At 62.7% G+C, this 25,892-nt stretch overlaps 3 protein-coding genes across 4 annotated transcripts; all 3 read right to left on the minus strand.

Moving 5' to 3' along the window:
* Positions 1–411: 411 nt before the first annotated feature.
* On the minus strand, positions 412–1,600 carry TCAP (titin-cap). The gene is made up of 2 exons (XM_032711086.1): positions 1,455–1,600; positions 412–685 (listed from the first exon to the last, which is right to left on the minus strand). Exons 1-2 carry the CDS (start codon positions 1,598–1,600, stop codon positions 430–432), a joined length of 402 nt encoding a protein of 133 aa, XP_032566977.1. The 3' UTR covers positions 412–429.
* Positions 1,601–2,419: 819 nt separating this feature from the next.
* Positions 2,420–19,957, minus strand: STARD3 (StAR related lipid transfer domain containing 3). Of its 2 annotated transcripts, none has more exons than XM_032711079.1 (15): positions 19,883–19,957; positions 15,687–15,942; positions 13,172–13,249; positions 12,891–12,968; positions 12,728–12,781; positions 12,510–12,627; positions 11,396–11,491; positions 10,600–10,655; positions 9,818–9,910; positions 8,577–8,639; positions 7,531–7,626; positions 6,964–7,043; positions 6,497–6,601; positions 5,285–5,378; positions 2,420–3,358 (listed from the first exon to the last, which is right to left on the minus strand). In XM_032711079.1, exons 2-15 carry the CDS (start codon positions 15,897–15,899, stop codon positions 3,254–3,256), a joined length of 1,329 nt encoding a protein of 442 aa, XP_032566970.1. In that variant the 5' UTR covers positions 15,900–15,942; positions 19,883–19,957; the 3' UTR covers positions 2,420–3,253. The 2 variants fall into 2 exon arrangements, with proteins under 2 accessions (XP_032566970.1, XP_032566971.1); XM_032711080.1 differs by lacking the exon at positions 19,883–19,957 and adding an exon at positions 18,969–19,040.
* A 999-nt stretch (positions 19,958–20,956) lies between these two features.
* Positions 20,957–25,892, minus strand: PPP1R1B (protein phosphatase 1 regulatory inhibitor subunit 1B). The gene is made up of 8 exons (XM_032711259.1): positions 25,446–25,892; positions 24,383–24,443; positions 23,892–23,914; positions 23,272–23,347; positions 23,014–23,133; positions 22,272–22,337; positions 21,515–21,661; positions 20,957–21,432 (listed from the first exon to the last, which is right to left on the minus strand). Exons 1-8 carry the CDS (start codon positions 25,524–25,526, stop codon positions 21,344–21,346), a joined length of 663 nt encoding a protein of 220 aa, XP_032567150.1. The 5' UTR covers positions 25,527–25,892; the 3' UTR covers positions 20,957–21,343.

Consider the following 25,892-nt stretch of genomic DNA (forward strand, 5'->3'; position numbering starts at 1 on the left):
TCCTGCACAGCGTGAGCCTTTTATTGCCGTACAAAGACCATCGTTTGTACAACCCCAGCCCACCCCCCCGCCCCCCCCCCCCGGCAGCCCCCCCAGGGCCCCCCCTCGGCCCCGGGCAGGTCTCAGCGCTCCTCATCTTCACATTCCCGTCTCTTTGCCAGGGAAACTGAGTCACGCCGGTGCTGCCGGGAGCCCCCCGAAGCGCGGGAGGCCCCCGACCCGCAGGGACCCCGTCCCGACCGGCCCCCACCGCGCCCTCAGCGGGGTGGGCTCCCAGGCGCAGGGGAGCCCACCCCCACCTGCCCCCTCCCTCCTGCGCTGCCTCTTCGGGGTGGCTGAGCAGACCCAGGTCTCTGGGTCCCCCCAGCCCCCCAAAATCAGCCTCGTGCCCCCCCAACCCCGACCCCACCCCCCGTCCCCCGTCCCCGCTCAGCCCCGCTGGGCCTCGTGGGAGAGGGAGCGGGAGAGGGTCCGGGGGAGTCCCCCCTTGGCTCCGCGGAGGTCTGGGGGGGCGAAGAGGGGCACGGGGAAGGTGCGGGAGTAGGGCAGGAGGTGCTGGGTCAGGGGTTGCCCCAGGACCCCCACCCGGAGCAGCCCCCAGGGCGAGCGCTGCTGCAGGACCCGCACGGCCCCGCGCTGCTCCAGCGACTCCCGGCGCGCCGTGTCCACCTCCCGCCGGCACCACCTGGGCACGGGGCGTTTGTGAGGGTGAGCACAGGGACCCCAGAGCCCCACGGGGACCCCCCTGTCCTGCTTTTGCCTGTTAGGGGTTACCCCATCCCACTGGGAGACCCTCACCATGTCCTGCACCACCTCATGGGAGCCCCTGGAGACTCCTGTGTCCCATCCCATCCCGTGGGGACACTCAGAGACCCCCATGTCCCACCCCATCCCACCAGGACCCCTGGAGACCCCCTTCTCCCACCCCATCCCACAGTGACCCCAGGATACCCCCATGTCCTGCATGGCCCCATCAGGGTCCTTGGAGCCCCCTATAGCCCCCAAACCCTATGGAAACATCCCACTTTGGGACGCCTGGAGTCTCCCACAGCTCCAAGAACCCGTAGAAACCCCACAGTTTGAGACCCTTGGAGCCCCTCAAAGCCCCATCAGGACCCCTGGAGCCGCCCACAACCCCAAGACCCTGTGGAACCCCATGGAGCCCCCCACAGTCCCCAGACCCCCCGGAAACCCCATATTTTGGGGCCCCGTGGAACCCCCAAAGCCCCCCATCACGACCCCTGGAGCCGCCCACAACCCCAAGACCCCATGGAACCCTTAGTTTGGGACGTTTGGACCCCCCCACAACCCCAGGACACCACAGAAACCCCACATTCCGGGACCCTTGGAGCCCCCCACAACCCCAACACCCCACGAAAACCCCCCTGTCCCTTGGTGTCCCTCGCCCCCAGCACCCCCGTGTCCCCCTGTACCCCCCTGGCCGTGCCCCTCACCGCTCCTCGGGCCGGGTGCTGAGCTCCAGGTCCAGCCACTCGGCGCTGAAGGTCTCTCCCCTGCCCACGTCCCGCTCGCTGACGGAGCAGCCCAGGCGGGCTGAGAGCCCCCCGCCGCAGCCCCCCACCACGCCGGGGCCCACCATGGTGCCAGTGCCCCCCCCCCCCGCGCCCGCCCCGCTTTTATGGCCCCGCTCGGGCTATTTTGGGACGTGTCTCTGGCACGGCGGGCACGGGACGGTGCCAAGGAGGGGGTTTTGGGGGGGTGGCACTGCTGACACGTGTCACCCCTGCGTGTGCCACCCACGGGCGTGTACCCCCCCCACTGCCAGCAACGTGATGGCACCGGTAGGACTCCCCCTGGCCCCCGCCCAGGGCACGTCCAGCCTTTCCCTGCCCCCGGGACCCCGGAGTGGGTCGATGAACACGGGGGGTGCCACTGCCAATGAGGTGCCACTGCCACCCTGTGCCACCAGAGGGACATCGGGGCCCCTCCCTCAGGACAAGGGGGGGTTCTGGTTGCAGGGCCCCCCAAACAGGTTGTTTATAGGGCCTCCCCCAGGCTGTTTATAGGGCCAACAGATGGGTGCCCGCCGGGTGCCAGCAGCCCAGGGCTCACAGGCATGGGGCTGGTGACAAGGGGGGGACATGGGGCTCCAGCCCCCTCCCAGACACCCCCCAGCCGTGGGGGTCCCACCCCAGGGAAGCACCGAGGGTTGGGGGGCACGGGGGGCACCCGGTGCAGACGTGGAGGCTCCTCGTCCACGGAGCTGCCAGTGCCACCATGGGGTGGGGGACAGTGACACCCAGGAGCTGGGACACCCACAGCCACTGCCACCACCCACGGCCAGCAGCCAAAGGAGCCTGGAGACCCCACCCTTTGTGCCCAGGGGCCGGGGGGGGGGCTTTGGGGTGACCCCATTCCTGGGCTTTGATCCCCACAGGTGACAAAGGGCACGAGGAGCTGCAAACAGTGCAAGGCTTTAATTCCCCCCTCACAGATTTGGGGGGGGTCGGGGGCAGATCCCCAGGCCATGGGGAAGGGGGGGGGTGTGCAGAGAGCCCTGGGGGGGGGGTTGCTCTGAGTGCCCCCCCCTCCCTTCGTGCAGCCCCCGCGTGCGGGGGGGGCCCCGCGCTGCTGCTGCTGCTGTTTTTAGAGCAGCACACGGAGCTCACAGGTAGAGAAACCGCAGTCGCCCCCGCGCCCCCCCCAACCCCCAACCCCCCCCCACCCCCCCAAAAAGGATCAAAGTCTCTGCTTAAGGCAAATCCCGCGCCGGGAGCTGCGGGATCGGGAATGGGGAGGGGCTCGGCCGGCCCCATGGAGGGGGTTTGTGCAGTCCCAGCCGTGCCCCAGGGTGGGGGGCACAGCCCCGGGGGGCACAGGGGGTGTGGGGGGGCACAGGCTGTGCCTAAACCCCGACGTCAGAGCTGGTACAGGGCTCGGCTGTACCCTCACCTCGCCACAGCCTCCACCCCTGTCCCCTCTTCCTCACGGAATTGGGGTGCAAGGACAGGAATTTGGGGGTCACAGCTGAGCCCCCACCCCCTGTGTGGGGCAGGGGGGGGGTCACACCTGCCCTGTGTGGGGCAGGGGGGGTCAGCCCAGCCCCAGAGAAGGGCAGGGCAGGGGTTTGGCACGTAACAGTCAGTGGTTCCAGGGCCCCAACGAGGGGGCAGGAGGAGCTGAGCCCCCTGCCCGGGGTCATCCCAGTGCTGGCAGCAGGGGGTCCTCTCCCTGGGGAGGGGTGTAGGGTCCTGTCTCCCCCTTCCAGAGCAGAGAGGGCCGTGGAATGTCCTCAGGGCTTGGAGCAGAGCTCGGCCATGCGCTGGCGCAGGTGGAAGGCGAACTCGAACATGGTGGCAGCCAGGCTCTGGTGGATCAGGTACCGCGGCAGCCGACCCTGCAGGGACACAACAGGGCTGGCACAGGGGCTGGGAGCCAGCCCCATCCCACCCCAGGGCCTTCCAGGGACACAGAATCACGAGCACAAGTTTGGGAATGGGAGCTGCCCCCACCCCACCCCGGGGAGTTCCCGGGATGCAGGAGCCATGGGTGAGGTTTGGGGCTGGGGGCTGGTCCCCTTCCCACCCCAAGGGGTGTTCCAGGGACACAAGTGAGGGTTTTGGGCTGGGGGGCTGCTCCTGTTTCATTCCAAGAAGTTCCAGAGACGTGAAGGCACGAGCAGGATTTGGGGCTGGGGTCTGCCCCCATCCCACCCCATCCCAAGAGGTTCCAGGGACAGGGACACAGAGCCACGAGCAAGGTTTGGGGCTGGGGGCTCCGGAGGGGCTCCAGGGTTGCAGGAGCCCTCTGTGAGGTTTGGGATGGGGGCTCCAGGGATGCTCCAGGGATGCTCCAGGAGCACCACAGCGCGGAGCTGCGGCTCTCGCAGAGCTCCGATCCGGGGGAGGATCTGCAACGTGGTTTGATTTCCCTAAAAAAGCCCTGCACGACTCACCCCCACCCGCCTCAGCCTCGGCTCCGTGATGGGAGATCCAGGAAAAAATAATAATCCCAGTCCCTGCAGGGGGAGGGAGCCCAGGCAGGGCCGGGAGCTGCTCTGGGGGTCCCGAGCAGGGAGGGATGAGTAGGGGTCAGGCCTCTCATGAGCGGGCACAGGACACCCCCCTGCCCTCAGATTGGGGGGTTCCAGCACAGATTTTTCCCTGGAGAGGGTTTCCTCTCCGATAAAAGGGCAGGAGAGTGCGAGGCTGCTGTTCCAGGGGCCATTTCAGTCACCTCCCCACACGGACCCAAACACACACACGTGCGGAATCCTGGAATACTTCCCCCTCCCGGAGCAGGAAGGGATGAGCCACGGGCTATAAATACCCCTCCAGGGCCAAAGGAAGCAGCGAGCAGCTCCAGAGGGGGTCTGGGCACTGGCAGAGCCCCTCGGGAAGGCGCTGGGAGCAGTTGGGGGTTATTTATAGCTCGGCCGCTCCGGAATTCCTCCCACCGCGGAGGCGGCTCTGGCCCGGGAAGCACAAGGAACCTCTTCTCTTTCCCAGCCCCGTCACAGGGGTTTGTTTACCCCCCTCAAACCCCTTACAGGCATCGGAGCCAGATCCATGAAGGAGAAAACACATCCCTGGCACAACGGGGCGGGAGGGCACTGCCCTGCTCCAGAGCACTTCCCAAAGCCTTCCCAAAGCCTTTGGCAAGGCAGGCAGGAGCCTCTGGGGGAGGGGAGGGGAGAGGGCCGTGGGAGGGGAGGGAGGGGAGGGCTGGGGCTGCTGCAGCACAGCGATGAATGGAGCCTTTGTGCCGCTGCGGCAGCGCCGTTACCACGTCAACCTTCCGCGGGGGCAGGAACGGGCCCGGCTCTGCTCCTGCTCCCACTCCCGCCCCATCCTGGGCTCTCCCGGGCCACCCTTTTGTCTGGGACACCGGCAAGGCCACCGGCAACACCTCCACAAAGAGCTCTGGACCTGGGAAACCTCGATCCCCCGGGAGTGGTCATGGTTGTACCAGGGGTGTTGGAGCTGGGAATTGCCCCTTCGGAGTGTTCCTGGGAGCAGCCATGCACAACTCCCATGGACAACAGTTTTTTGTTCCCAAACTGGATAAAAACCTCCCTTCCCTTCCCCGAGTCCTGCACTCAGAGGTGAAACCCCTAAATCAAATCTCTCAGGTAAGGAAGAGCTTCCCCATCTCCCCACTGGGGCAATGAGGGGGATTTTGGGATAGTTCAACCTCCACCTGAGTCCCTTCAGGGCAGTGTTTGATAAGGAAACACTCCTATGGCTGCTGGGATCCAGGAGCAGGGCCCTGGGATGCCAGAGCTCCCAGGAGAGCTGCGCTGGGGACCAGGAACCGGCTTTACCTTCAGATCCGTATTGAGAATCCAGATGAAGGTGCAGACCCTGGGGTTGCTGGGACACTTGAGGACGATGAATCCTCCGGGTCCATTCTCACCCCTGTGGAGCAGAGCCAAGAGGATCAGCCAGAGCCAGGGCTGGCTGGAATCCCACACCACCCCGGGATGCTCCGTGTGGATCCTGCCCAGCAGCCAGGGCTGGGGCCTGGTGGGGCAGGAGCAGATGTGGAGAGCCTGGGAAGGTGTTCCTTGGCTCCAGGTGCACGAGCCAGCACGGCAGGGCAGGCTTCCCACAGGTGCCTTGGCAGCAGTGGTGCCAGAGCAGCAGCTCTGCCTCTGGACGGTGCCAGCTCTTCCCCACGGGAAGGTTTCCCAGCCAGGCACAACCAAGAGGTCCCAGGGAAGCCCTGTGTGCTCAGGACAGGCTCAGGACAAGGATCCCATCACTCCAGCCCCCAGATCCTTGCCAGCACCATCTGATCCATCCCCGAGATGGGAGCTCTGCACACCCAGCCCAGACACAGGTTTCCCTTCCCTCCCCAGAACACACTGTTTTTGCTGGGTATATTTGTTCAAGGATTTTTCCAGGCCTCGAAGTCCCCTGCTCTTAAATGGAGTGAGGCAGCTCTGAGATAAAATGGCAATTACTTTAACCAGATTATAGGGAAAAACGATGTGGGAGCGCGGCGGCACAGCTGGGCCCTGGCAGGAACAAGGAGTCCTTGTCTGCTGAGCCCGACCCTGCCAGGACCCAGCACCAGCCTGGCTCTTCTGAACAGCAGAGGCCAAAGCCCTGCTGAGATTTTGGGAGCTGCTCCATCCTTCTTTCACCCACGGGACCTTCTCTCCGTGTCTTAAACTTGGCTTACGAGGAGCACAAGGCATGTGAGAGGCTGGGAGTACATCCAGGTGCTTACTGCCCCTCTGAAATTCCTGCTGCACAAACAGGATGTGGACTGGGACGGGGCTGGTGCTGCTGCTGGTTGGGCACCTCCACTCCCCTGAGCTGGGAAACGCCCCAGCAGCACTGACAGCACAGAGAGTTTCTTGAACAAAGGGAGACGAGCAAGGGAAGCGAGGTTTGGCTCCACAAATAGCTCGGCTTCCTGCAAGCCCTGCCAGGAAAGGCAGCAGGGTTTGCAGCTAAGTGGCTCTTTGCCCTAAAGCTTCGTTTGAAGTGAGTGATCCCAGCTGAGAAAAAGAGCCCCTGGCTCTTACCTGACGTACTTGGAGAGAGGAGGCTTCAGGCTGTGCGTGGTCGATATCCCTGAGGAAACGTACCTGTCCCTTCTCCTCTCGATCCGACGCACGTTCACGAAATCCCTGAGCAAAGAAAGGGCACTGCCTGCTCAGAACACACACATGGCATGTGGAGGGAGCAGATCCCGCTCCCCTGACTACTGGGAAAGGCTGTGGCAGGGCTGTGTCAACACAGGGACAAAGCACAGCCAGCACTGATATGTGGGAGCCCGACCGAGCGGCCGCCTGAGGTTTGGAGCTCTGAGAATCCTGCCAGGAATGTCTGGAGGAGAATTTCAGGGGCTGCTCGCCCTTGGGAGGGTCACACAGCTTTGACACCGGAGCTCCCAGCCAGCCCAAAGCATTCCCAGTGCCCCCAGAGGGCTCGCCCCGTGGTTTGGGGGGTGTTTTGGGGGCTCAGCATGAACAGAGTGGGATGAACTGACCTTGGGGAAACCACCCCTCCGGCAGCTCCGGCCGCCACGTCGTACGAGACAATCGTGTTGTCCTCGATCCGCTGCAAGATCTGGGGAGGGGATAAATAAAAACAAGAGAGATTCGCTCAGGCTGTGCCTCCAAGTGCCAAGAGCTGGGGGATACAGACCCTCCCCCAAACCAGCACTGGGATCAGAGCACCCACAGGGTCTCTGGCAGCAGAGGGGGGCGAGTTCGCTGCTGGTGTGTGACGGGTTTGTCTCCCGAGTTTTTTGGGGGGCACAGGTGTCACCTCCAGCTCCCCAGCACAATGCCCAGACGCTCCAGCGAGCACAGGCAGGCTCAGCTCAGCCTTGGCCCCTCTCCCTGCCCACCTCACAGGCTCTTGGCCGGGCTCAGGCAGCGGCTGCCGCGCGGCGCTGGGATGAGCGGCGGAGATTTAACGCCTCAGCGACTGGGACCCAGCTCGGCTCCAGCACGGCCTGGGCACTGCCAGCAGCCTGTGCTGGGCTGGGAAGCTCCAGCTCTCCGCTCCAAGGAGCTCCTGTGATTAAGCCATCTTTGTCCAGCACGCTCACCTGGCACGCTGCCACTGTTCTGTTCCACAGGATCATCTTCTCCGGCTGGAGAATCACCTCCTGGTAAACCAGCTCGGGAGAGCACTGCAGGAAAGCCTGAGGACACAGCCAGAGCAGTCAGCCAGGCCCTCTGCTCCCCTTGGGGAAGATTATTTTTAAGGAACACAGGGTAGGACACAAAGGACAAGGGGGATCATATTGGAGAGTGGCCTGGCTTGCATACAGCCAAAGCCATGGGCGTCACCCCTGTCCCAGTGCTCCCAGGGGACTGGGGGGCACAAACCCACAGAGTTTGGGAGCACCGAGCTCTGTGCTGGTGTGAGGGCAAGGATCTGTCTGTTTGTCTCCTCTCCCACCCCAATTCCCAGCAGCTCCCCGTGCACCACTGCTTCGGGAAGCCACATTTTAGACTCTCCAAGCCATTCCAAGCTCCACCACACCCACCATCCATTCCCTCCCCTCGCACATCCCCACGGGACCGGGGATCTTTGGAGGCAAACGGTTAAGGCAGTAAAAGTGGGACCATCCAGCTTTTCCTGGTGAACACACACAAGAGCTGCTCCACTGGCAGCTCCTGCCAGCGAGGCAACATATGCACTGGAACAAAGAGAAGCCACGGCAGCGCCGCCGCTTCATTAGAGCGTGGTTCCCAGCCAAGGCTCTCCAGCTTGGGAGAGGGCATGGAGCAAGGCACTTCCGAGCGGCTCTTCCCGGTGCCAGGCAGCAGCAGACGCCTGCTCAGCCCTGGTCTTGCTGGCAATTAGTTCCAATTAGCCTCCTTGGTCAGATTAGCCCGAGATGCTGGGGTTGGAAGCGAGTCTTGCAGTCACCTGCTCCCAGTTCTCCCGGCAGAGTCTGGGGCCCGGGATGTTTGCTGGGGAGTTTGTCTGCCGGCCAAGGGGTTTTCCTGGAGAGATTCCCCAGTGCAGTTCATCTGTCTTAAGCACAGGGAGCGTGTTCTGCAGCCCTGACCTGTCCTGAAAGCTGAGCTGTGGCCCTTTGCCTGTGCCAGACTGGCTGAGGAATCGATCCAGGGAGGTTCTTACCTTTAAAATAAAGGTCTTGCCGTGGAAGGGGATTTCAAAAGTGTAAACAACATCACCAAAGTCCTGTGCAAGAGATAAGAGAGTTGTATTTGTGTAAGCAAAAGGAATTGCTCCTATTGCTCCTGGGGTGAAGCCAGGCAAAACCCTGAGGTTCCTCCCACCCCGAGGGATCCCCTTCTCCCCTCCAATGTCCCCCTGACCCCCACAGCGGGCACAGAAACCGCCCCGAGCACGTTTCAGCTGCCCGTGCCCAAACTTCCATCAACAAAACAACATCCAGAGAGGCAGCAGGGGTGAGACAGAAAAAGAATCCGCCCCGTGCCAGCCTGCAAACCCCACATCAAGGTCAAATTCTCTTTGCAGCACCGGGGCAGGAGAGGGGGGTCGGTGCCAGCGCTGCTGGTGCCACCAATGCCGGAGCTGAGCCCCCCCCGAGGGGCTGGGCATGGGCACAGGAAAACCTTTCATCGTTAGCCCTGTGTTAAACTCTGATTAGTCTATTTAAATCCATCCCCCTTTGGAAAAAGAAAACAATCTGCCCAGCTAGTTTGGCATCAGACAAAGGATCACTTGACAGGGGAATTTGAAACACCAGATGAGACAGCACTTTGCAGGGCTCGCACCTCCCCAGTCGTGTTTCCACCTCGGAAAAAAGAAACCCTGGTTGGGTTTGGGGGGCAGAGACACCTCTCCTTTCTCCCCACCCTTCAGAGCTCTGGGTACCCCAGAAAATTCTGGGGTGGGCAAAGACACATCTCAGATTTACACTCCAGGTCCCTGTGCTGGGGAAGGGGAGACACCAGTGGATTTGGGGGTGGGAAGAGCAGTTTGTACCCCACACTTCCTGCTGCCACGTGGGCCAAGACCCCAGTTTGGGTCCACCCAGCAAGCTCCAAGGTACCCTTCCATGGAGTAAGAGCTGAGCTGGAGCCATGGGAGCAGCATTCCAGTGCTCACCCCAAAGGTGAGCCCTCCAACCCTGCCCACCCACCACTGGCCAGAGGGAGGAGGGCTGGGCTCCTGCTCCCGTCAAACTGCAAGGCAATTAAACGTCTAATTAAATAAGAGGAGATTTTGCATTTAACTGAACTGGAAGAGATTCCTAATTCAATCAGGTAATTGTAACGCTTGTTAATTTTTCATGGCGCAAGGAGGCTTCCAAAGCCTCGTTTGTCCCGGTTTTTGCTAAGCCATCCATGCCCTCTGCCAGCTCTGGGAGGGGGGGGACACACCACACTTGCATTGTTTTTCTCGAACTTCCAGTTCTCCTCCTGGGCGAGGATTTGGTCCACGACCTCCATGGCCTCCTTGCCTTGTCGGACATACTCCTTTTCCTGGGAAAGCAGGGAAGGGTTTCATTAGCTGGGCGTGCAGGAGGCCTGAGGGGGGTGTGTAAGGCTGCTTCCCCCCCCCACCCCCGACTCTCCAGGCTGGCACAGGGAAAAGGGGATCAGAAATCTCTTAATTTGGGTCACAGAGGCCTCATTTTGGAGCTCCAAGTCACGCTCCCCGCCCTGGCTTGGATCCACACACCAGCTGCGGCTCCTGCCTCAGCGTGAGGGCTTCCAGCAGGCAAAGGGCTCTGGGATGTGCAGCTTCCTTCCTGGAGCAGCCACAGCGGGGGCTGAACAGCAGCAGGACCATTGGAAAAGGCCACAAAGCCCGTGCCCAGCCAGGTTTTGGGGAGGTGAAGGGCCACCCCGCAAGTCATGGGGACAGGGAGGTGATGCCCGTGCTGGAATGCGACCGAAAAAGCAGGGATGGAAGGAGGACAGGCAGGAGCAGAGCCAGGACACATCCCTGTGGGTTGCTGCAGGGAAGAAGACACAGCCCTGGGGGAGTGGGGTGAAGCTGGGGGGCTCAGAGGACCCTTCCTGTGGTGGCCATGAGGGGCTCAGCCACATCCCAAGAGCAGAGGGTGTGGAATGGGGGACAGCAGGACTGGGGAGATTCCCACAGCCCCACATCAGCCTGGAGAGGGATGGGGACAGTCCCAGCCTCGGGCTGTGCTGCCTCAGTTTACCTGAGCTGTCAAGGGCTTTCTCCCTGTGCCTTCCTCATCCGACTCATTGTCCGACCCTGAGGGGAAACATCCAATTAATTCACAGTTAACGAAGGTCCCACTGGTACAACCCTGGGGGCAGTGTCTGATCCCTGTCCAAAGGGAAGGGCTGTCAGTGAGGATGACTCCAGCCCTGTCTCCCTGAACACCTGCTCAGCTCTGGAGGGCTGAGCTCATCCTGGGTGTCAGATACACCAGGATAACAGCTCTGGAGAGCTGAGTTCATCCTGGGTGCCACCTACACTGGGACAACTGCTCTGGAGAGCTGAGCTCATCCCAGGTGTCACCTACACTGGGACAACAGCTCTGGAAGGCTGAGCTCATCCTGGGTGTCACCTACACCAGGATAACAGCTCCAGGTGACATCTCCCTGCTCCAGTGCCAGCACAGTTGGTGTCCCAGGGCAGTTTCCCAGGGCAGGGATGTGCTGCCAGCCCTGTTCCTCCCCTGCCTGTGCCCACCCACCCCCGTGCCCTCATCCCCAGGCAGCCTTTTCCAAGCACACAGCTCAGAGGATTTAATCTCAAGCCCACACAAGGCTCCAGTTTCCCAGGGAGCTGCATCCTGGCACGTGGGGCCCAGGGTGGCTCCGACAAAAAGGTGGCACAGGGACAGTGTGGAGGGTGAGGAGAGGGGTCCCTCTTTGGCAATGTCAGTCCTTGGAGGCTCAGGGAAGGGATGGTGGAGGTGAGGAATGTCGTGAGGATGAGCTGGGAAGGGAGGGGAGGGCTCAGGGGAGGAGAACAGCACTTCTTACCTGCGAAGGACTCGGGGGGGGAGTAGAACTGTCCCTCAGAGAGAGCCCGGGGGTAGAGCAGGGGCCGTGAGGCCGCAGCCTGGGCTGCCAGGTACCCTGGGAACGGGAGCACAGGGATTACACACTGGCATCCCCACCCAGGGGTCCCAGCCCTGCCCAAACACCCTCCCAGCCACTCGTTTCCCACATTTTCCCCTGAGTTTTCCCACTGACACCAGCCAGCCCACGAGCTTTGCAGCTCCTGTTGCCTCATCTTTTGTCTGAGACGTTTTATCTGCCCGGAGATCAATGGGCTCTTCTGCCTGTCAAATAATCCAAAGGCGATTAAGCATCTAATTAAATAAGAGCTTCCCCTGGAAGCAATTTGGAACCTGAGCCTAATCCAATAGAGGCATTAAACACTTGATCATTTTTCATCTTAAAGCCTCCTTGCAAGACCCAAACATCCTCTGGTGCTTTCCAGTCAGTCAGAGCATTTCTGATCCAGCCCTGCCTGACAAATGCCCCCCTCGTTCAGTGCCACTTCCCAGCCAGTGAGGCCTGGAAGAGGGACAAATCCTTGTGCTGCTGCAGGAATGGGCAGCTATTCCAGTCCAGGATGAGCACCCGCTTCCTGGAAGGACCCTGGGGGTTACAGGGTGACGTGGAAAGCATTAGGTCAGGCTCAGTTTGTGCTCAGGGTGACCTCAGAGACCACAGGCTGTGGAATGTCACACCCCATAACTCACACCGTGCCCCATAACTGCAGCAATTCCCCTGGAAAGGTCTCCAGACAGATCCAAGCACAGGGATCAGGGACATGGAGTCCAACACTCCGCCTGGCATTTGCCTCACTGCTTCCAAACACTTTCTCCCATGCAGAGGATCCAGACACTGGGGAATCTGGCACATTTTTCTCCCCTCAATTAAAAGATGCTTTTTATAATCTGGTATTTTCTTCCCCTGAAGGGACTCGTACACCATTAGCAGAACTGAGTCAGGCACTTCCCCTCCCAGCCAGCCTGGAGATGCCTTCTCCAGAAATGTCAGATAAAAGGTGCTGCCAAAGCAGCAGCAACCCCAGGCCTGGTGCTTTCATCCAACCCCTACCAGGGAGGAGCTGGTAGGTACTCACATCGCTCCTCTTCTGCTTCCTGAGTGAGGACTTTAAAATCCAGGAACCAGGTCTCCAGCCAGGCAATGACAAACGAGACGATGGGAAGCAAGTAGCCAAAAGCCCCTTTGGTCAGAAGCTGTGTGGAGGAAAACACAGGGAATTACCCAAATGGGATTAAAAAAAAAAAACCAACAACCGGCATCAAGGAAGCACGAAGGGAGCACAGGGAAACCAACCTCAGAGAGGATGACCTTCACAATCAGGAAGGCACTGGAGACCAGTGTGGTGACCTGGAAGGTGAATTGACGTGGCTCAGATAAATAAATAAGCGCCTCAGATCCCCGTGAAGCCCAGAGGGAGGGGGAAAATGAAACCAGGAGAGGCCAAAGTGGCTCTTACCGCGATGACCCACCAGTGGCGCAGGCGGATGACGGCGTAGCCCAGGAGCAGCACCACGAACCGAAACAGGGCCAGGAGCTGCACCAACACCCCCCCAGACACACCAGTCACTGCCCCTGCCCCAGTGCCAGCTGCTGGGGGGGCAGGGACAGGCGCCAGCTCCCGAGGGACAGGCGGAGTCAAGGCTGTGACGGGCTGGGAATCGAGTCTTGGGTTGTGGGGACACCCCAGACCCTCCCTGTCCCCCCTCCCCGAGCCCTGCAGGAGGCTGAGATACTCACAAATATGTCAAAGAAAGAGCTCTTGAACTTGTAATCGATGATTTCATCCTTCAGGTTCTTCTGGATGCCATCCTTGGTCTGAGGGGAGAGACAGGGAAGCAGGAAGCTGCTGAGTGCACTGATAAGGAACTCCCGGGAGAAGGAGCCCGGTCAAGCAGTGCCTGGGGTTATGGCCAGGGCAAGGAAGGCACCTGGAATACAAATGCTGCCCAGCACAGGAGCAGGGAGGATCCCACGGCACATTTCCCCCTGGGATTCACACTGAGGAGCGTGGGTTGGGCAGGCAGGGACAATTAAACACCTCTGTGTGCTGATTTCCAACACCCAAATCCACTCCTCTGGCTCAGCACAGCCAGAACCACCAGATCCTGAAGGCCCTGGATGGGCACCTCCCACTGCTTCCAAGTGACAGACTTCAGAGGAACGGGAGGGGACGTGGAAAAAATGGAAAACTGCAGGAAAATGCTTCTGCAGCACCTTCAGTAATGCACTGAGCCATCAGAACATCTCCCTGCCAGGGCTCTCGGGGTCACCCAGGACTGGGGGGGGGGTTTAAGGATCCTCCTCCTGCCAAGCACTGAGGGGTCCCCTCTCCCTCCTTCCCAGCCACAGCTTCCCACAGCTCACAGCAGCACTCCAGGAAACGTGACGGAAGGAGGGAACCAGCAGGTTCAAACGTGCTGGCAAAGGGAAGAGGGAGGAGAGGAGGGTGCCCAGCCACAGGCACAGAGGGAACCTGGAAGAGGCAAAACCACTCCCCGGGATTCACGGAAAAGGCTCAGAGAGGAGCATTCCCCCCTCACCCCGAGACAATCCCGGGTCTGACAGCCCTGGCACCACAAATCCTGGGAGCTGGGAGGCTGTTTGTGAGGAGACTGGGACAAGTGCTGCACCTTCAGGCTGTTGGTCCGAGCTGGGCCCAGCTGGCTGGGAGGGGCTGGATGTGAGGAGCTCTTGGATGGGCTGTGAGGAACGAGGTGGTGGATCTCGGGCCAGCCCTTGGCAGGAGGTGTCCTGGCACCCTCCAAGGGCAGGAGAGGAGCCACTGGGAAGGGATCCCTCTGGGCAAGGCTTAAAATCCAGGGAGAGGGGGGCAAGGAGAGGGGGCAAAGCAGTGCTGGGCTGTTCCTCCAGCTGGTCTGTGGCCACGGGACTTGTGCCAGCTTTGCCACCAAGAGCCTCTTCCCACACCAGGAGGGATGAGACCCAGGCAAAGCTCTGGGTGTTGGCTTTTGGGGGCTGTTTTCAGCTCAAACACAGGCTGTGGACAAGGCAGACAAACGACCCGAGGCATCTCTTTGTCTCTGTAGAATTACAGTTTGCTCTTAACGAGGGGCAATTTGCTCAGCTTATCTCGGAGCCGAGGAAACCGTTGGGATAACAAAAAGGGAAAAAAAAAAAAAGGGCCATTAGTCATGATACCAAATCGTTGCTCTTCATAACCAGGCAAATAAGCTGCTCTAATAGCTTTAAATATGCAGCATCTCGGCTCGGGGCCCAAATATCAGCAGTTAGTCACTCATTAATGGCTACCTGAACGACCCACGCTCGGCATCACCCTGGTGACCGAGCCAGGATTATCTCCCCGGGGCTGGAATTGCTGGTTTGGAGGCAGCACCTCCCCCTGGGAGAACTGGGACAGGAGCAGGAGGCCGGGGTCCAAACTGGGCGTGCTGGACACCGCTGGCATCGCTGGAATGCTGGCTGGGAGATGGTTTTTCCTAAGGGGATGAAGGGCAGGGGTCTCCTGGGGCTCCCAGGGCAGGGTGAGGAGCTGCTGCCAGGACAATCTGTTAAGTGCAGACACACAGTGATAAGAAGGGCAGAGATAAGGGCTGTAAAAGTGAGCAGGATCCAGTGCTGATAACCAAGGCCAGAGCCCAGGGTCTATCAGATCATCTCTTCCAGGGAAGGACATGGAGTGCCTGAAACCAGTCAGGACTGATCCAGGGAAAATAAAAACAAAACACAGCCCAGGGAGGGACCTGGGCCCGGTGGGACTGGGGTAAATAAACTGGATTTTCCCGGTGGTTGCAACACGGAGCAAAGGCAGCAGTTTGTGACAGTCAGAGGGGACCAAGCCCCTCGTGTTACAGTCCCCTGGGAGGTGGAACAGCACCTCCAGCTTTCCAAAGCTGAGATTAGCAGCAGAATTTTGGGATCAAAGCCCCTCGAGGATCCTCCCCTGCTCCGAGAACGCGACAGCAGCGAGCCCAGGGAGCAGCTTTGCTTAAGGCCAGGGGAGCAGCAGGGAAATTTGGCTCAACCTGGTGATTCCAGGAGCCCTGGATCTCGTTAGAACACAACACAGCGTCACAGGGCCGGTGTTAACGACCCTGGACAGCCCCCACAGAGCCCGGGGCAGGAAACGAGCTGGACTTTAGTTTACACTCAGGAACAGCCAGCGCCGGGAAGAGCAAACAAAGATTGGTCCCAGGAGTGCTGGGACAGAGCAATCAACTGAGGGAGCTTAAACAGGGCAAAGATTCCCGGGTTTTGTTTCCTCCAAACTCACATTGAGCTCGATGATCCAGAGCAGGGAGATGAAGAGCAGGTCGAAGGTGACGAAGAGGCAGAAGGTCCTCCTCACATCCGAGATGACCTTCCTCTTCTCTGGGGACAAGAAGTAGGGGGAGAAGCCCTGGCTCTGGGAGAGGGAGGAGCTGATGGAGGCAATGGCTGGCAGGCTGCGTTCCAGGTCGTGCTGCAGGTCCGTGGGCTTGTTCATCCTCCGGGATCGGCACCGGGAACGGCGGCGGCGGCAGCGTCACCTGCGGGGGGACACCAGGGACACTCAGACACCCCTCCTGCCACCCCCCAGAGGCAAATAATCCCATGAACATCGGATATTGGGAGGGAATTCCTCCCTGTGAGGGTGGGGAGGCCCTGGCACAGGTTGCCCAGAGAAGCTGTGGCTGCTCCATCCCTGGAATTGTCCAAGGCCAGGTTGGAGCAACCCGGGATAGTGGAAGGTGTCCCTGCCCCTGGCAAGGGGTGGGACTGGAGGGGCTTTAATGTTGTGACAGCAGAAAAAGGAGTCCCAAACCTCACAGAGATGCCATGGCAGAAGGAAAAGGGGCCACAAACCCCATGGAGATGCCATGGAAGCAGAAAAAGGGGCTGCAAACCCCATGGAGATGCTGTGACAGAAGGAGAAGGGACCCCAAACCTCATGGAGATACCGTGGTAGCAGGAAAAGGGGCTGCAAACTCCACGGAAAGGCCGTGACAGGAGGCAAAAGGGGCCCCAAACCCCACACAAAGATGTTGTGGAAGCAGGGAAAGGGGCCTCAGGGTGTTTCAGGAGCAGTCCCCAGGATCAGCTCACGCTTCCCTGCGCAGGGAAAGCAAAGCCTCGGGAGCCAAGGGCACAGATCCCAACCTGCACAGCCAGGACAGGACCCTGCTCCCCCCAGGGGTGGGATGGTGGGTCTGGTGCCCAGCTGGGCCAGGCAGAGCAGCAGGGAGGCAGCAGGGAAGGGGCTGCTCCGTGTCCCAGCCCAGGGCTGGCAGTGCCGGGCACACGCGGTCCCGGCACGAGCGAGGTGCTGGAATTCTGAGCCTGTTTTCCTGCAGCTGTGCCAAGCATTGTACTGAGATGTTTCCTCTCCGTCAGAGGAGCACAAGGAGGGCCCTGTGGAGCTGGAGTGTGACACGGGCACGGGAGACAAACACGGAACGAGGATGCCAGAACAGGTCGGAGCAGGGATCTGTCAGTGCCACCTCCCCGTCACCCCCACTCCCTCCCTCCCTCCCAAACCCTCCTGCTCTGGGATGTTTTGCCTCCCAAAAGAACCTCCTCTTGGACTGTTTGTGGTGTGAGCTCTGGGGCAGTTCCGTGCCTGCTGGGATCTGTCCACGACAGACCCCAACTGCGACAACCAGGGAAAAACAACACAGGGCTGTGCCCAGGCCTGTGGGAAGGGGCAATCCATGGGGGCAGGTGAAGCTGCCAAGCCCCCTGGACACTGGAGCACCAACTACAGCCTGATTTGGGGTGATCTGGGGCTAATTTGGATCCCTGAGCCAGCAGCTCCTGCGTCCCATCCCCGGGGAGCAGCAGGGCCGGGAAGGGAACAAAGCTGGACTCCTGTCAAGGCCCTGCTAGTCCCTCTCTCCGAAGGAGCTGGAAGCCCTGTCACTTCGGATCAGCCGCTCCAGGCGCCGGGCCCGGCTCAAAGTGACAAAAGTTAAGGACATCTGTGGGGGATAAATAATAAATCACCTCACGCCGGGGCCGCCGCCGCCCCCTCCCCCCCTCCTACAGCACTTTGCACTTAGGCAGCCCCCTCCTCCCAACTTTCACAGCGCTTTAAAATCACCCTGGGAGGCTCCGGGGACCTGATCCTGGGATGCTGAGGGGCCAGGGTGGGGTGTTGGGACACGGCAGGACATGGGGACAAGGGATATGGGACAAGGTGGGACGTGGGGACACGAGGACACGACAGGACATGGGGATATGGGGACACGGCAGCACTGGTGCAGCTCATCCATCATTAATCCCAGCCTTCCCAAGGAGCTTTAAGCTTGTTTTGGAACCCCCCCCCCCCCATACACCATCCCAAACCATCCAGGCACTATGGATTCCCAAGGGAACACCACAGCACCGTGGGGCAGGAATTTTGGAAGGCTGAGAGCAGGGCCTGGATGAGAGGGAGCGGAGCAAGGCGGTTGTTCCTGGGTGGCAGATGAATTATTGAGCTCCCTGGTGCTGTATTATGCATTCCAGCATCCTCCGCATCCCGCGCGCTCCCGCAGCCGGGAATTGGGGGGGGGGGGGGGGGGTCAGCAGAGGGTCGGGCTCTGCTCCCAGGGAATGAGGGATGGGACCAGAGGGAGGAATTCCTTCATGGAAAGGGCGGTCAGGCACTGGAAGGGGCTGCCCAGGGAATGGGGGGGTCCCCATCCCTGGAATGTTCACAAAAAAAAAAAGCTGTGGATGCGGCACGTGGGGATGTGGGTTAGTGGTGACAATTAAGGGTTGGATTTGGTGGCCTTGGAGGGCTCTTCCAGCCTAAATGACTCCATTAGGAGTCACACACGGGGGACACTGCAGGGACCCCTCAGAGCTTCTCTGCCTCAAAAAAAGGGGATTTTTGGACTCTGAGGGAGGATTTTTGCTGGTGAAACCTCCTGGTTTGGGGATCAGGAGGAGACAGGGGCTGCAGGGACCAGGGGTGATTCCATATGGGCAGGGAATCCCAGTGGGAAGTGAGCATGGAAGGGAGGTGGAGGGTTGGGATCCTGATCCAATATCCAGCATCAGCAGGCAGGGAAACATCCCCAGCCCGGTGTCACCACCCCAAAACACCCCCAGCCCAGTGCCACCACCCCAAAACACACCCAGCCCAGTGCCACCACCCCAAAACACCCTCAGCTCAGTGCCACCACCCCAAAACACACCCAGCCCAGTGCCACCACCCCAAAACACCCTCAGCTCAGTGTCACCACCCCAAAACACCCTCAGCTCAGTGCCACCACCCCAAAACACCCCCAGCCCAGTGTCACCACCCCAAAACACCCCCAGCCTGGTGTCACCACCCCAAAACACCCCCAGCTCAGTGTCACCACCCCAAAACACCCCCAGCCCAGTGTCACCACCCCAAAACACCCTCAGCTCAGTGCCACCACCCCAAAACACCACCAGGATGGTGCCAGCAGGGCACTGGGCACCAAACCATTCCCAGGCACCTCCTGTCCCTGCCACAGCCCCTCGAAGCCCCCTGTCACCCCCTCCTCGCGGTGTCACCCCCTCCCCCTTCCCTGCTCCTCATTAGCCCCATTTGCATGTTAATGACCTGTCTCCAAGTCAGGAGATTTTTTTTCTTCCCATCTCGTGACTCCACTTCTCCTTCCTCCCTCGCCTCCCTGTTCCCGTGACAACCCCTCCTGTCACCTCTCCCGGGATGTGCAGCCCGAGAACACCCCAAAAGCCCCTCTGCAGCTCCCCCCCGCCCCGAGTCACCACCGGGAGCCGGCAAAAGGGGGTCCCTGGGGCCTTCCCTGTGCCCCCAGGAGGGGACGGAGCCCGGGGGCTCCTCCAAGGCTCCCCCGGAGCAGTGGGAAGTGTTTGAGATCACAGCCAGGACCCTCCATCCCGCAGCCCCGCCGGAATCACTGTGGGGTGTCCCAGAGGTCGGAGTTTGCCGTGGGATTGAGGGAAGGGCAGGGCTGGGACCCCCAAGAGCCTGTGGGACCCCCCCAGAGCCCCTCTGCCCTACAATGAGCCTCCAGTAGGCCCCCCCAAAAGCCCCTCTGTCCTACAATTAACTCCCCCAAAACCCCCTCTAGCCCCCTAAGGAACCCCTCTGTCCTACAACGAGCCCCTCAGAGCCCCTCTGCTCCACGAGGAGCCCCCCGAGATCCCCCCACGAGCCCCGGTGCCCCCCGACAGCCCCTCCCCGGTACCGGGACCCCCCCTCCTCCCCCTCGGCGTTCCCGGTTCGCAGCCGCTCGCGGGGCTCCCGGTCCCGCCGATGAACCGGGAGAGGGGAGTGGGGGGTGGTCAGAGCGGTTAACGGGCCCGTCCCTGCCCCGGGACTCCCCCGGGACAGCCCCGTCCCGTCCCCACCGGCGGCCGCGCTCCCGGGCCCGCGGCGGCACCGGGGCCCTCGCACAGGGGCCAGGGCCGTGTCTGAACCCCGCCGAGGTGCCCCCAGACCCCCCAAAACTCCCTCGGATCCCCCCAAAGCCCCCCCGATCTCTCCGGTACCTCCCGGTGCCGGGTCCGGTCCCGCCGGGAGCCGCTTCCGGCCCCGCCGTCACCTCTGACCCCGGAAGGGAAACGGCGGCACCGACCATCGCCGGCCGCGGGGGGGGCGGGGGGGACCATTCACACCGGGGGGACACTGGGGCTGGGAGAGACCATTGATATCATTGGGGGGGGTCAGTGAGGCTGGGAGAGACCATTGTACATGGAGGGGGAATCTATGGGGCTGGAAGAGACCATTTACCATGGGGGGGTCAGTGGGGCGAGGAGAGACCATTGATAACAGGGGGGCTCAGTGGGGCTGGGAGAGACCATTGTACATGGAGGAGGAATCTATGGGGCTGGAAGAGACCATTCACCATGGGGGGGTGTCAGTGAGGCTGGGAGATTCCATTCCCAAAGTGAGAGGGGGATCCGAGGGGTGAAGGAAAGACCATTCGCTATGGAGAGTGGTGGTGGTGGGGGTTCTGTGGGGTGAGAGAGGGAGAGACCATTCAGCACTGTGGGAGGGGGAATCCATGGGGCTGGGAGAGACCATTCCCAAAGGGGAGGTGGATCAGTGGGGCTGGGAAGGACCATTCTGCACATTGAAGGGGGAGAGAGATGTCCATGGAGCACTTGGTCCTGCCCCATATCCCCCTTCTCCGGCCCCCAGAACACCCCCATTCCCTGCCCCACACCCCTGAGCTGTCACCACCCCCGTATGGGGGTCAAGACCACCCAAACACAGGGGTCAGGACCCCCTATAAACAGGGGTCAGAACCACCCCCCCAAGGGGGATCAGGAGCCCCCCACATGGGGATCAGAGTCCCCCAAACACAGGAGTCAGGAGCCCCCAAACACAAGGGGGTCAGAAAGCCCCAAATGTGGAGATCAAGACTCCCCCAACCAGCTCAGAACCCCCCAAACAAAGGGCTCAGAAGAGCCCAAAGAGGGAGGTCAGGAGCCCTCCCACATGAGGGTCAGAGCTCCCCAAATCATGGGGGTCAGGACCCCCCTAGACAGTGGCCAGGAACCCCTCCCATGGGTCAGAGCCCCCCATCATCCCCCCCATCCCAGCCCCCCAGTCACTCTCCATCCTCTGTACAGCCGTTTATTGCGGGCGGGGGGCTCTGCTCGAGGGGCACCGGGGGGGGCAGGACCCGGGGGGGCTTGGGGGGGCCCAGACCCCTCCAGCACCCGGGGGGTCCCTCCCCAGCCCCTGCCCTGGCAGCCGGGGTTGGGGGTGGCACGAGGCCCGTGGGGAGGGGGTGGGGAGGGGCCTGGCATGGCCCGGCATGGCCCGGTTTGGCCCAGTACGGCCCAGTTTGTCCCGGCATGGCACGGCACGGCGCGGCACACGGCAGACGAAGCGCAGGCAGCGGGCAGGGGGGCGGCCGGGGGGGCACAGGCGAAGCTGCTGGGGCCGGATTTGGGGGGTGTTTGCTGGCGAGGGGGGGCCGGGTCCCAGTGTCCCGGTGCCAGCTAACTGGTGCCCAGCGGGAAGGTGGGCGAGTGGCGCTCGGTGCCGATGGGGCGCGGGGGCACCTCGGAGAAGCCCACGTGTCGCCGCTCTGGGGACAAATGGGGGGGGGTCAGCGGGGGCGTGGCAGCGTCAGGGACACCGGGGGCATGGGGGACACACACCCCACGTACCCCCGGTGCCACCGTCCTGCTCCTGCCCCGGCTCCTCCTCGTCACCCTCGTCGCCCTCGGGGTCCTCGGGGATCTCGGACACCGTCAGCGCCTTCAGGTCCTCCTCGCGCTCGTCGATGCCGCCGGCGAAGGAAACCTTCTGCCCGCCTGTGGGGGGACAGGACGGTGGCCCTGGTGGCCGGGATGGTGGCCCCGGTGGCACCCGATGCGGGGTGACCCCGCTGCAGCACGGGGGGGACGGGGCTCCCAGTCCCAGTGCCCGCCTGGCACCCCCGGGTGAGGGGATGCAGCAGTTGGGTGGGTGGGTGGGTGGGCACGGACCTTCGTGGTCCCTGTGACCCCACAATCCCCATCCCAATCCTCCCACCATCCCCATCTCCTTGCCCCCCCTGCCACACCCACCCCTCCACCACCCCTGTTACCTCACTGTCCCCATCCTCCTGCCACCCCTGGCCCCCCACCGTCCCTATCCCTCCACCGTGCCCGTCCTCCTGCCACCCCCTTGCCATCCCCATCACTCTGCCATCCCTGTCCCTCCCACTGTCCTCATCTTCCTGCCATCTCCATCCCTGTCCCCCCATCATCCCCATCCTTCCACCATCCCTGTCCCCCCACCGTCCCCATCCCCTCACCATTCCCATCTTTGTCCTCCCACCATTCCCATCCCTCCACCATTCCCATCCTCCCACCACCTCTGTCCCCCCACCAACCCCATCCCTCCTCCATCCCCGTCCCCTCTCCGTCCCCATCCCGTTACCTTTCCGCTTGTGCGCCTTGAGCCCCGCGGGGAAGTAGCTCCTCTCTCTGCCCTGGCTCCCCGGGGCTGCCCGGACGGGGGTGGATGAGGCCGGGGCAGGGGGGGGCACGGCCGGCACCGGGGGCACCACCGGTGCCGCGTCAGCCCGCGGCCGGGGGTCCCACTGGCGTCACCCGGCCCCGCGGGGGACAGGGACACGGCCCGGCGGGTGAGTGGGCAGCAGGGACGCAGGGACGGGCAGCAGGGATGGGCAGCACCGGCAGCAGCCAGTCTGTGTCCTCCCCGCCCCCTGGGCACCTCCCCTGCCCCCGAGGGCTACAGGGGACGGTGGTCCCGGTCCCTGCTCCAGCAGCCCTGTCCCCATCTCTGCGTGCCCCCCGGGCTCCAGAAATCCTGTCCCCGTGTTCCCTGGGCTCCAGAAGCCCCGACCCCACAGCCCAACATCCCCTGGGCTCTGGTAACCCCATCCCCCTGTCCCTGTGTCCCTTGGGCTTTGGCACCCCCATCTCTGTGTCCCCACATCCTGTGGGTTCCAGCAGCCTCATTCCCACATCCCCGCATCCCCTGGGCTCCAGAATCCCTGTCCCCCTGTCCCTATGTCCCCCAGGCTCTGGCATCCCTGTCCCTGCATCCTCTGGGGTCTGGCACCCCCATCCCCATGTCCCCTGGGCTCTGGGACCCCCATCCCCACGTCCCCCCCATGGCCCAGTCTCCCTCAGCCCCGTCCCCGTGCCCCCCTCACCAGATTCGAGGCCACTGTCGGGGTCGCAGCCGTGCTCCCCGTCATCGGGCTCCCCGTCCGAGCTGTCCCCCCCTCCCAGGCCGCTCTCCTCCAGGTGGGACTGCACGATGCGCTGCACAGCTTGGGGACACGCCGGTGTCACCGGGCACTGGGGCACTGGGAGCACTGGGGTCTCTCCCCCAGAGGGGCTTCAGCCCCCCTTTTCCCCCCAGTGCCCCAGTGTCCCCCCCAGTGCCCCAGTGTCCCCCCGGGCGGTACCTTTGAGCGAGGGTGGGGTGTAGGCACACGGGTTGGTCCTCTTTGGTTTGAGCAGGCAGCCCTCGCCCGAGGAGCGCTGTGGGGGGAGCAGCTCTGGGATGGGGGGTCCTGGTGTCCTCCCGCACCAGAGGGGCCAGAGGGAATCAGACCCCCCCCAGCCAGGTGGGTACTGCGATGGGGGGGTCTCACGATGGGGCCCCAAGGCAGATACAGCCCCCCACCCCCATGGGGACATGGTGTTGGGGACCCCCATTGTGGGGACCCTGCCATGGAAACCCTGGGTTTGGGGCCCAGCCGTAGGGACATGGCATTGGGGACCCCGCAGAGGGGACCCCTCCACGGGGACACGGCACTGGGGACCCCCTGATGGTCACAGGGCCGTTTGCACTGTGGCCAAACCCCACAGCCTGGCTCGGCTCCGTGTCCCTGTCCTGTGTCCCCATCCTGTGTCCCCGTTCTGTGTCCCCGTTCTGTGTTCCCGTCCCCAGCGCTGGCACCGTGTGCCCGTCCCGGGAGGGAGCCGATAAGCACCAGGCGCCAGGGCTGGGCCCCGATAACCCCCGGGGGACACGGGACAGGGGGACGGGGCTGTGTCAGGGGGGGTCCTGGTGCCCACTCACCTGGTAGGGCAGGTTCTCGTCCTCTGGGTTGGCGATGCCAGGGAGAGAGAGGTGAGTGTGAGGGGGGCTGCTGGCACCCCCGAGCCCCTGCTCCATGGGTTATCCTGCCACAGCGTCCCCTCCCTGCCACTCCATTCCGTATGTGGCACCCCGTCCCCTCCCCACCGCCATGTCCCATCCCAGACATCCCATTCCACAGGGGACACCGCATCCCTCCCATCACCACATCCCCTCCCTGCCTCCATGTCCCGCCCCAGGCATCCCATAACGTGCAGGACACCGTGTCCCCTCCGTGCCACCGTGTCCCCTCTGTGCCACCATGTCCCATCCATGACATCCCGTTCCACAGGGGACACCACATCCCGTCCCTGCCACCACGTCCTGTCCCAGACATCCCATAACATGCAGGTCACCGTGTCCCACCCCTGCCACCACCTCCTGTCCCTCGATCAGACGTCCCCTGCCCCGTGTCCCACCCGTGTCTCTCTCACCTGGGGAGGAGTGTTCAGAGAGCTGGAAGAGCATGGCCGGCGTGGGCCTCCTCCGGCGGATCTGGGGCACAGCCGGGTGTCACGGGCTGGGGACGCCCCGGGTCCCCTGTCCCCTGCCCCGCGCCCCGGGGACACGTGTCTGCACGTGTGTGAGGGTGTGTGTGGGATTGGAGACGCGGACCCACCCGGCCCGGGGCCCCCACGCTGTCCCCGGTCCCTCCCAGCCCCACGAGAGCCCCAGCTCCTGCCGGGCCCCTCCGGGAGGGCTCCGGGTCCGGCGTGTACTGGGAACGTCCCCTTGGATCAGGCACAACCAGTGGGGGTGGCTCCACTGTCCCGCAGCGTGTCCTGTCCCCTCCGTCCCGTCCCCGTCCTCATCCTGTCCCCTCCATCGAATCCCTTCCCTCCTGTTCCTTCTCTGTCCCTGTTCCTGCCCTGTCCACCTCTACAACTCTCCCTCCGCGGGACCGCGGCTCCCACGGGGACCTTGGAGTTCCCTCCTTGTTCCATCCTGTGTCCCCCATCCAGTCCCGTCCCCTTTGTCCCCCCCGTCCCGTGCCCTGCTCTCTCTGATCCCCCTTGTCCTGCTCTGCCGGTACCATCCCCTCCCTCCTGTCCCTTCTGTCCCCTCCGATCCCCCTTGTCCTCCTCCCCGGTTCCATCCCCTCCCTCCCCTCTGTCCCCTCCCATCTCCCCCTTGTCCCATCCCATCTGCCCCAACATACCCCTCACGTCCCCTCTGTCCCCTCTGATCCCCCTTGTCCTGCTCTCCCCGTCCCATCCTGTGCCTCCTGTCCCTTCTGTCCCCTGTCCTATCCCCTCCAATCCCCCTCGTCCTGCTCTCCCAGCCCCACCTTGTCCCCTCCTGTCCCCTCCGACCCCCCCTTGTCCCATCCCGTCTCTCCTGTCCCCTCCAATCCCCCTTGTCCCATCCGCTCCCTCCTGTCCCCTCTGTCCCCCGTCCCTCCCCGCCCCACTCCAGCCCCCCAGGGCTCTCCAGTGTCCCCCCCCTTATCCCCCCCGGTTACTCCGGGGGTCCCCGCACCCCTCTTTCCCCCCTCACCATCTCGACGGCGCGGGGGTCCAGCTGGCTGGGGGGGGCCGGCACGGAGAACTGGATCTTCTTGCGCTCCTTGGGGTCCATGGCCTTGGCCGGGAGTCACCGGAGCCGGGGGGTCTCTGCCGCCGGTACCGAGCGGAGTTCGGTGGCGCCCGGGGCTCGGTACGGCGAGGAATGAGAGTGGCGGGAGGTGGGGAAGGCAGAGCCGGTGAGGAGGAGGAGGAGGAGGAGGAAGGAGAGGGAGGGAGGACACGTCTTCCTACCAGGCGCTGAATTATTCATCCCCCCCTCCCCGGGCAGGGGGGCTGAGGCCGCGGTAATGAGCCCTTGGGGAGCCCCTCAGGGGGTTCAGCCAACCCGTGGGGGGCCCTTAACCCCTTCCCTGCCGTGGGGGACCCCCGGCTGCGGTGGCGGGTTGGGATGGGACAGGGACGGGTGTCTCCATGTCCC

This window comes from Chiroxiphia lanceolata, chromosome 26, assembly GCF_009829145.1.
Source record: "Chiroxiphia lanceolata isolate bChiLan1 chromosome 26, bChiLan1.pri, whole genome shotgun sequence".
NCBI lineage: Eukaryota > Metazoa > Chordata > Aves > Passeriformes > Pipridae > Chiroxiphia > Chiroxiphia lanceolata.

Bases quoted from the DNA above. Each gene is read 5' to 3' on its own strand.
- TCAP (XM_032711086.1), bottom strand. From the start codon at position 1,600: ATGGTGGGCCCCGGCGTGGTGGGGGGCTGCGGCGGGGGGCTCTCAGCC. The intron at 686-1,454 runs GTGAGGGGCACG...CCCCGTGCCCAG, and splicing joins AGCACCCGGCCCGAGGAGCG to GTGGTGCCGGCGGGAGGTGG.
- STARD3 (XM_032711079.1), bottom strand. From the start codon at position 15,899: ATGAACAAGCCCACGGACCTGCAGCACGACCTGGAACGCAGCCTGCCA. The intron at 13,250-15,686 runs GTGAGTTTGGAG...CTCTCCCCTCAG, and splicing joins TCTGGATCATCGAGCTCAAT to ACCAAGGATGGCATCCAGAA. The intron at 7,627-8,576 runs GTAAGAACCTCC...CTGTGTCCTCAG, and splicing joins GCAAGACCTTTATTTTAAAG to GCTTTCCTGCAGTGCTCTCC.
- PPP1R1B (XM_032711259.1), bottom strand. From the start codon at position 25,526: ATGGACCCCAAGGAGCGCAAGAAGATCCAGTTCTCCGTGCCGGCCCCC. The intron at 24,444-25,445 runs GTGAGGGGGGAA...GCTGTGCCCCAG, and splicing joins ACCCCCGCGCCGTCGAGATG to ATCCGCCGGAGGAGGCCCAC. The intron at 21,433-21,514 runs GTACGTGGGGTG...ATTTGTCCCCAG, and splicing joins GCAGGACGGTGGCACCGGGG to AGCGGCGACACGTGGGCTTC.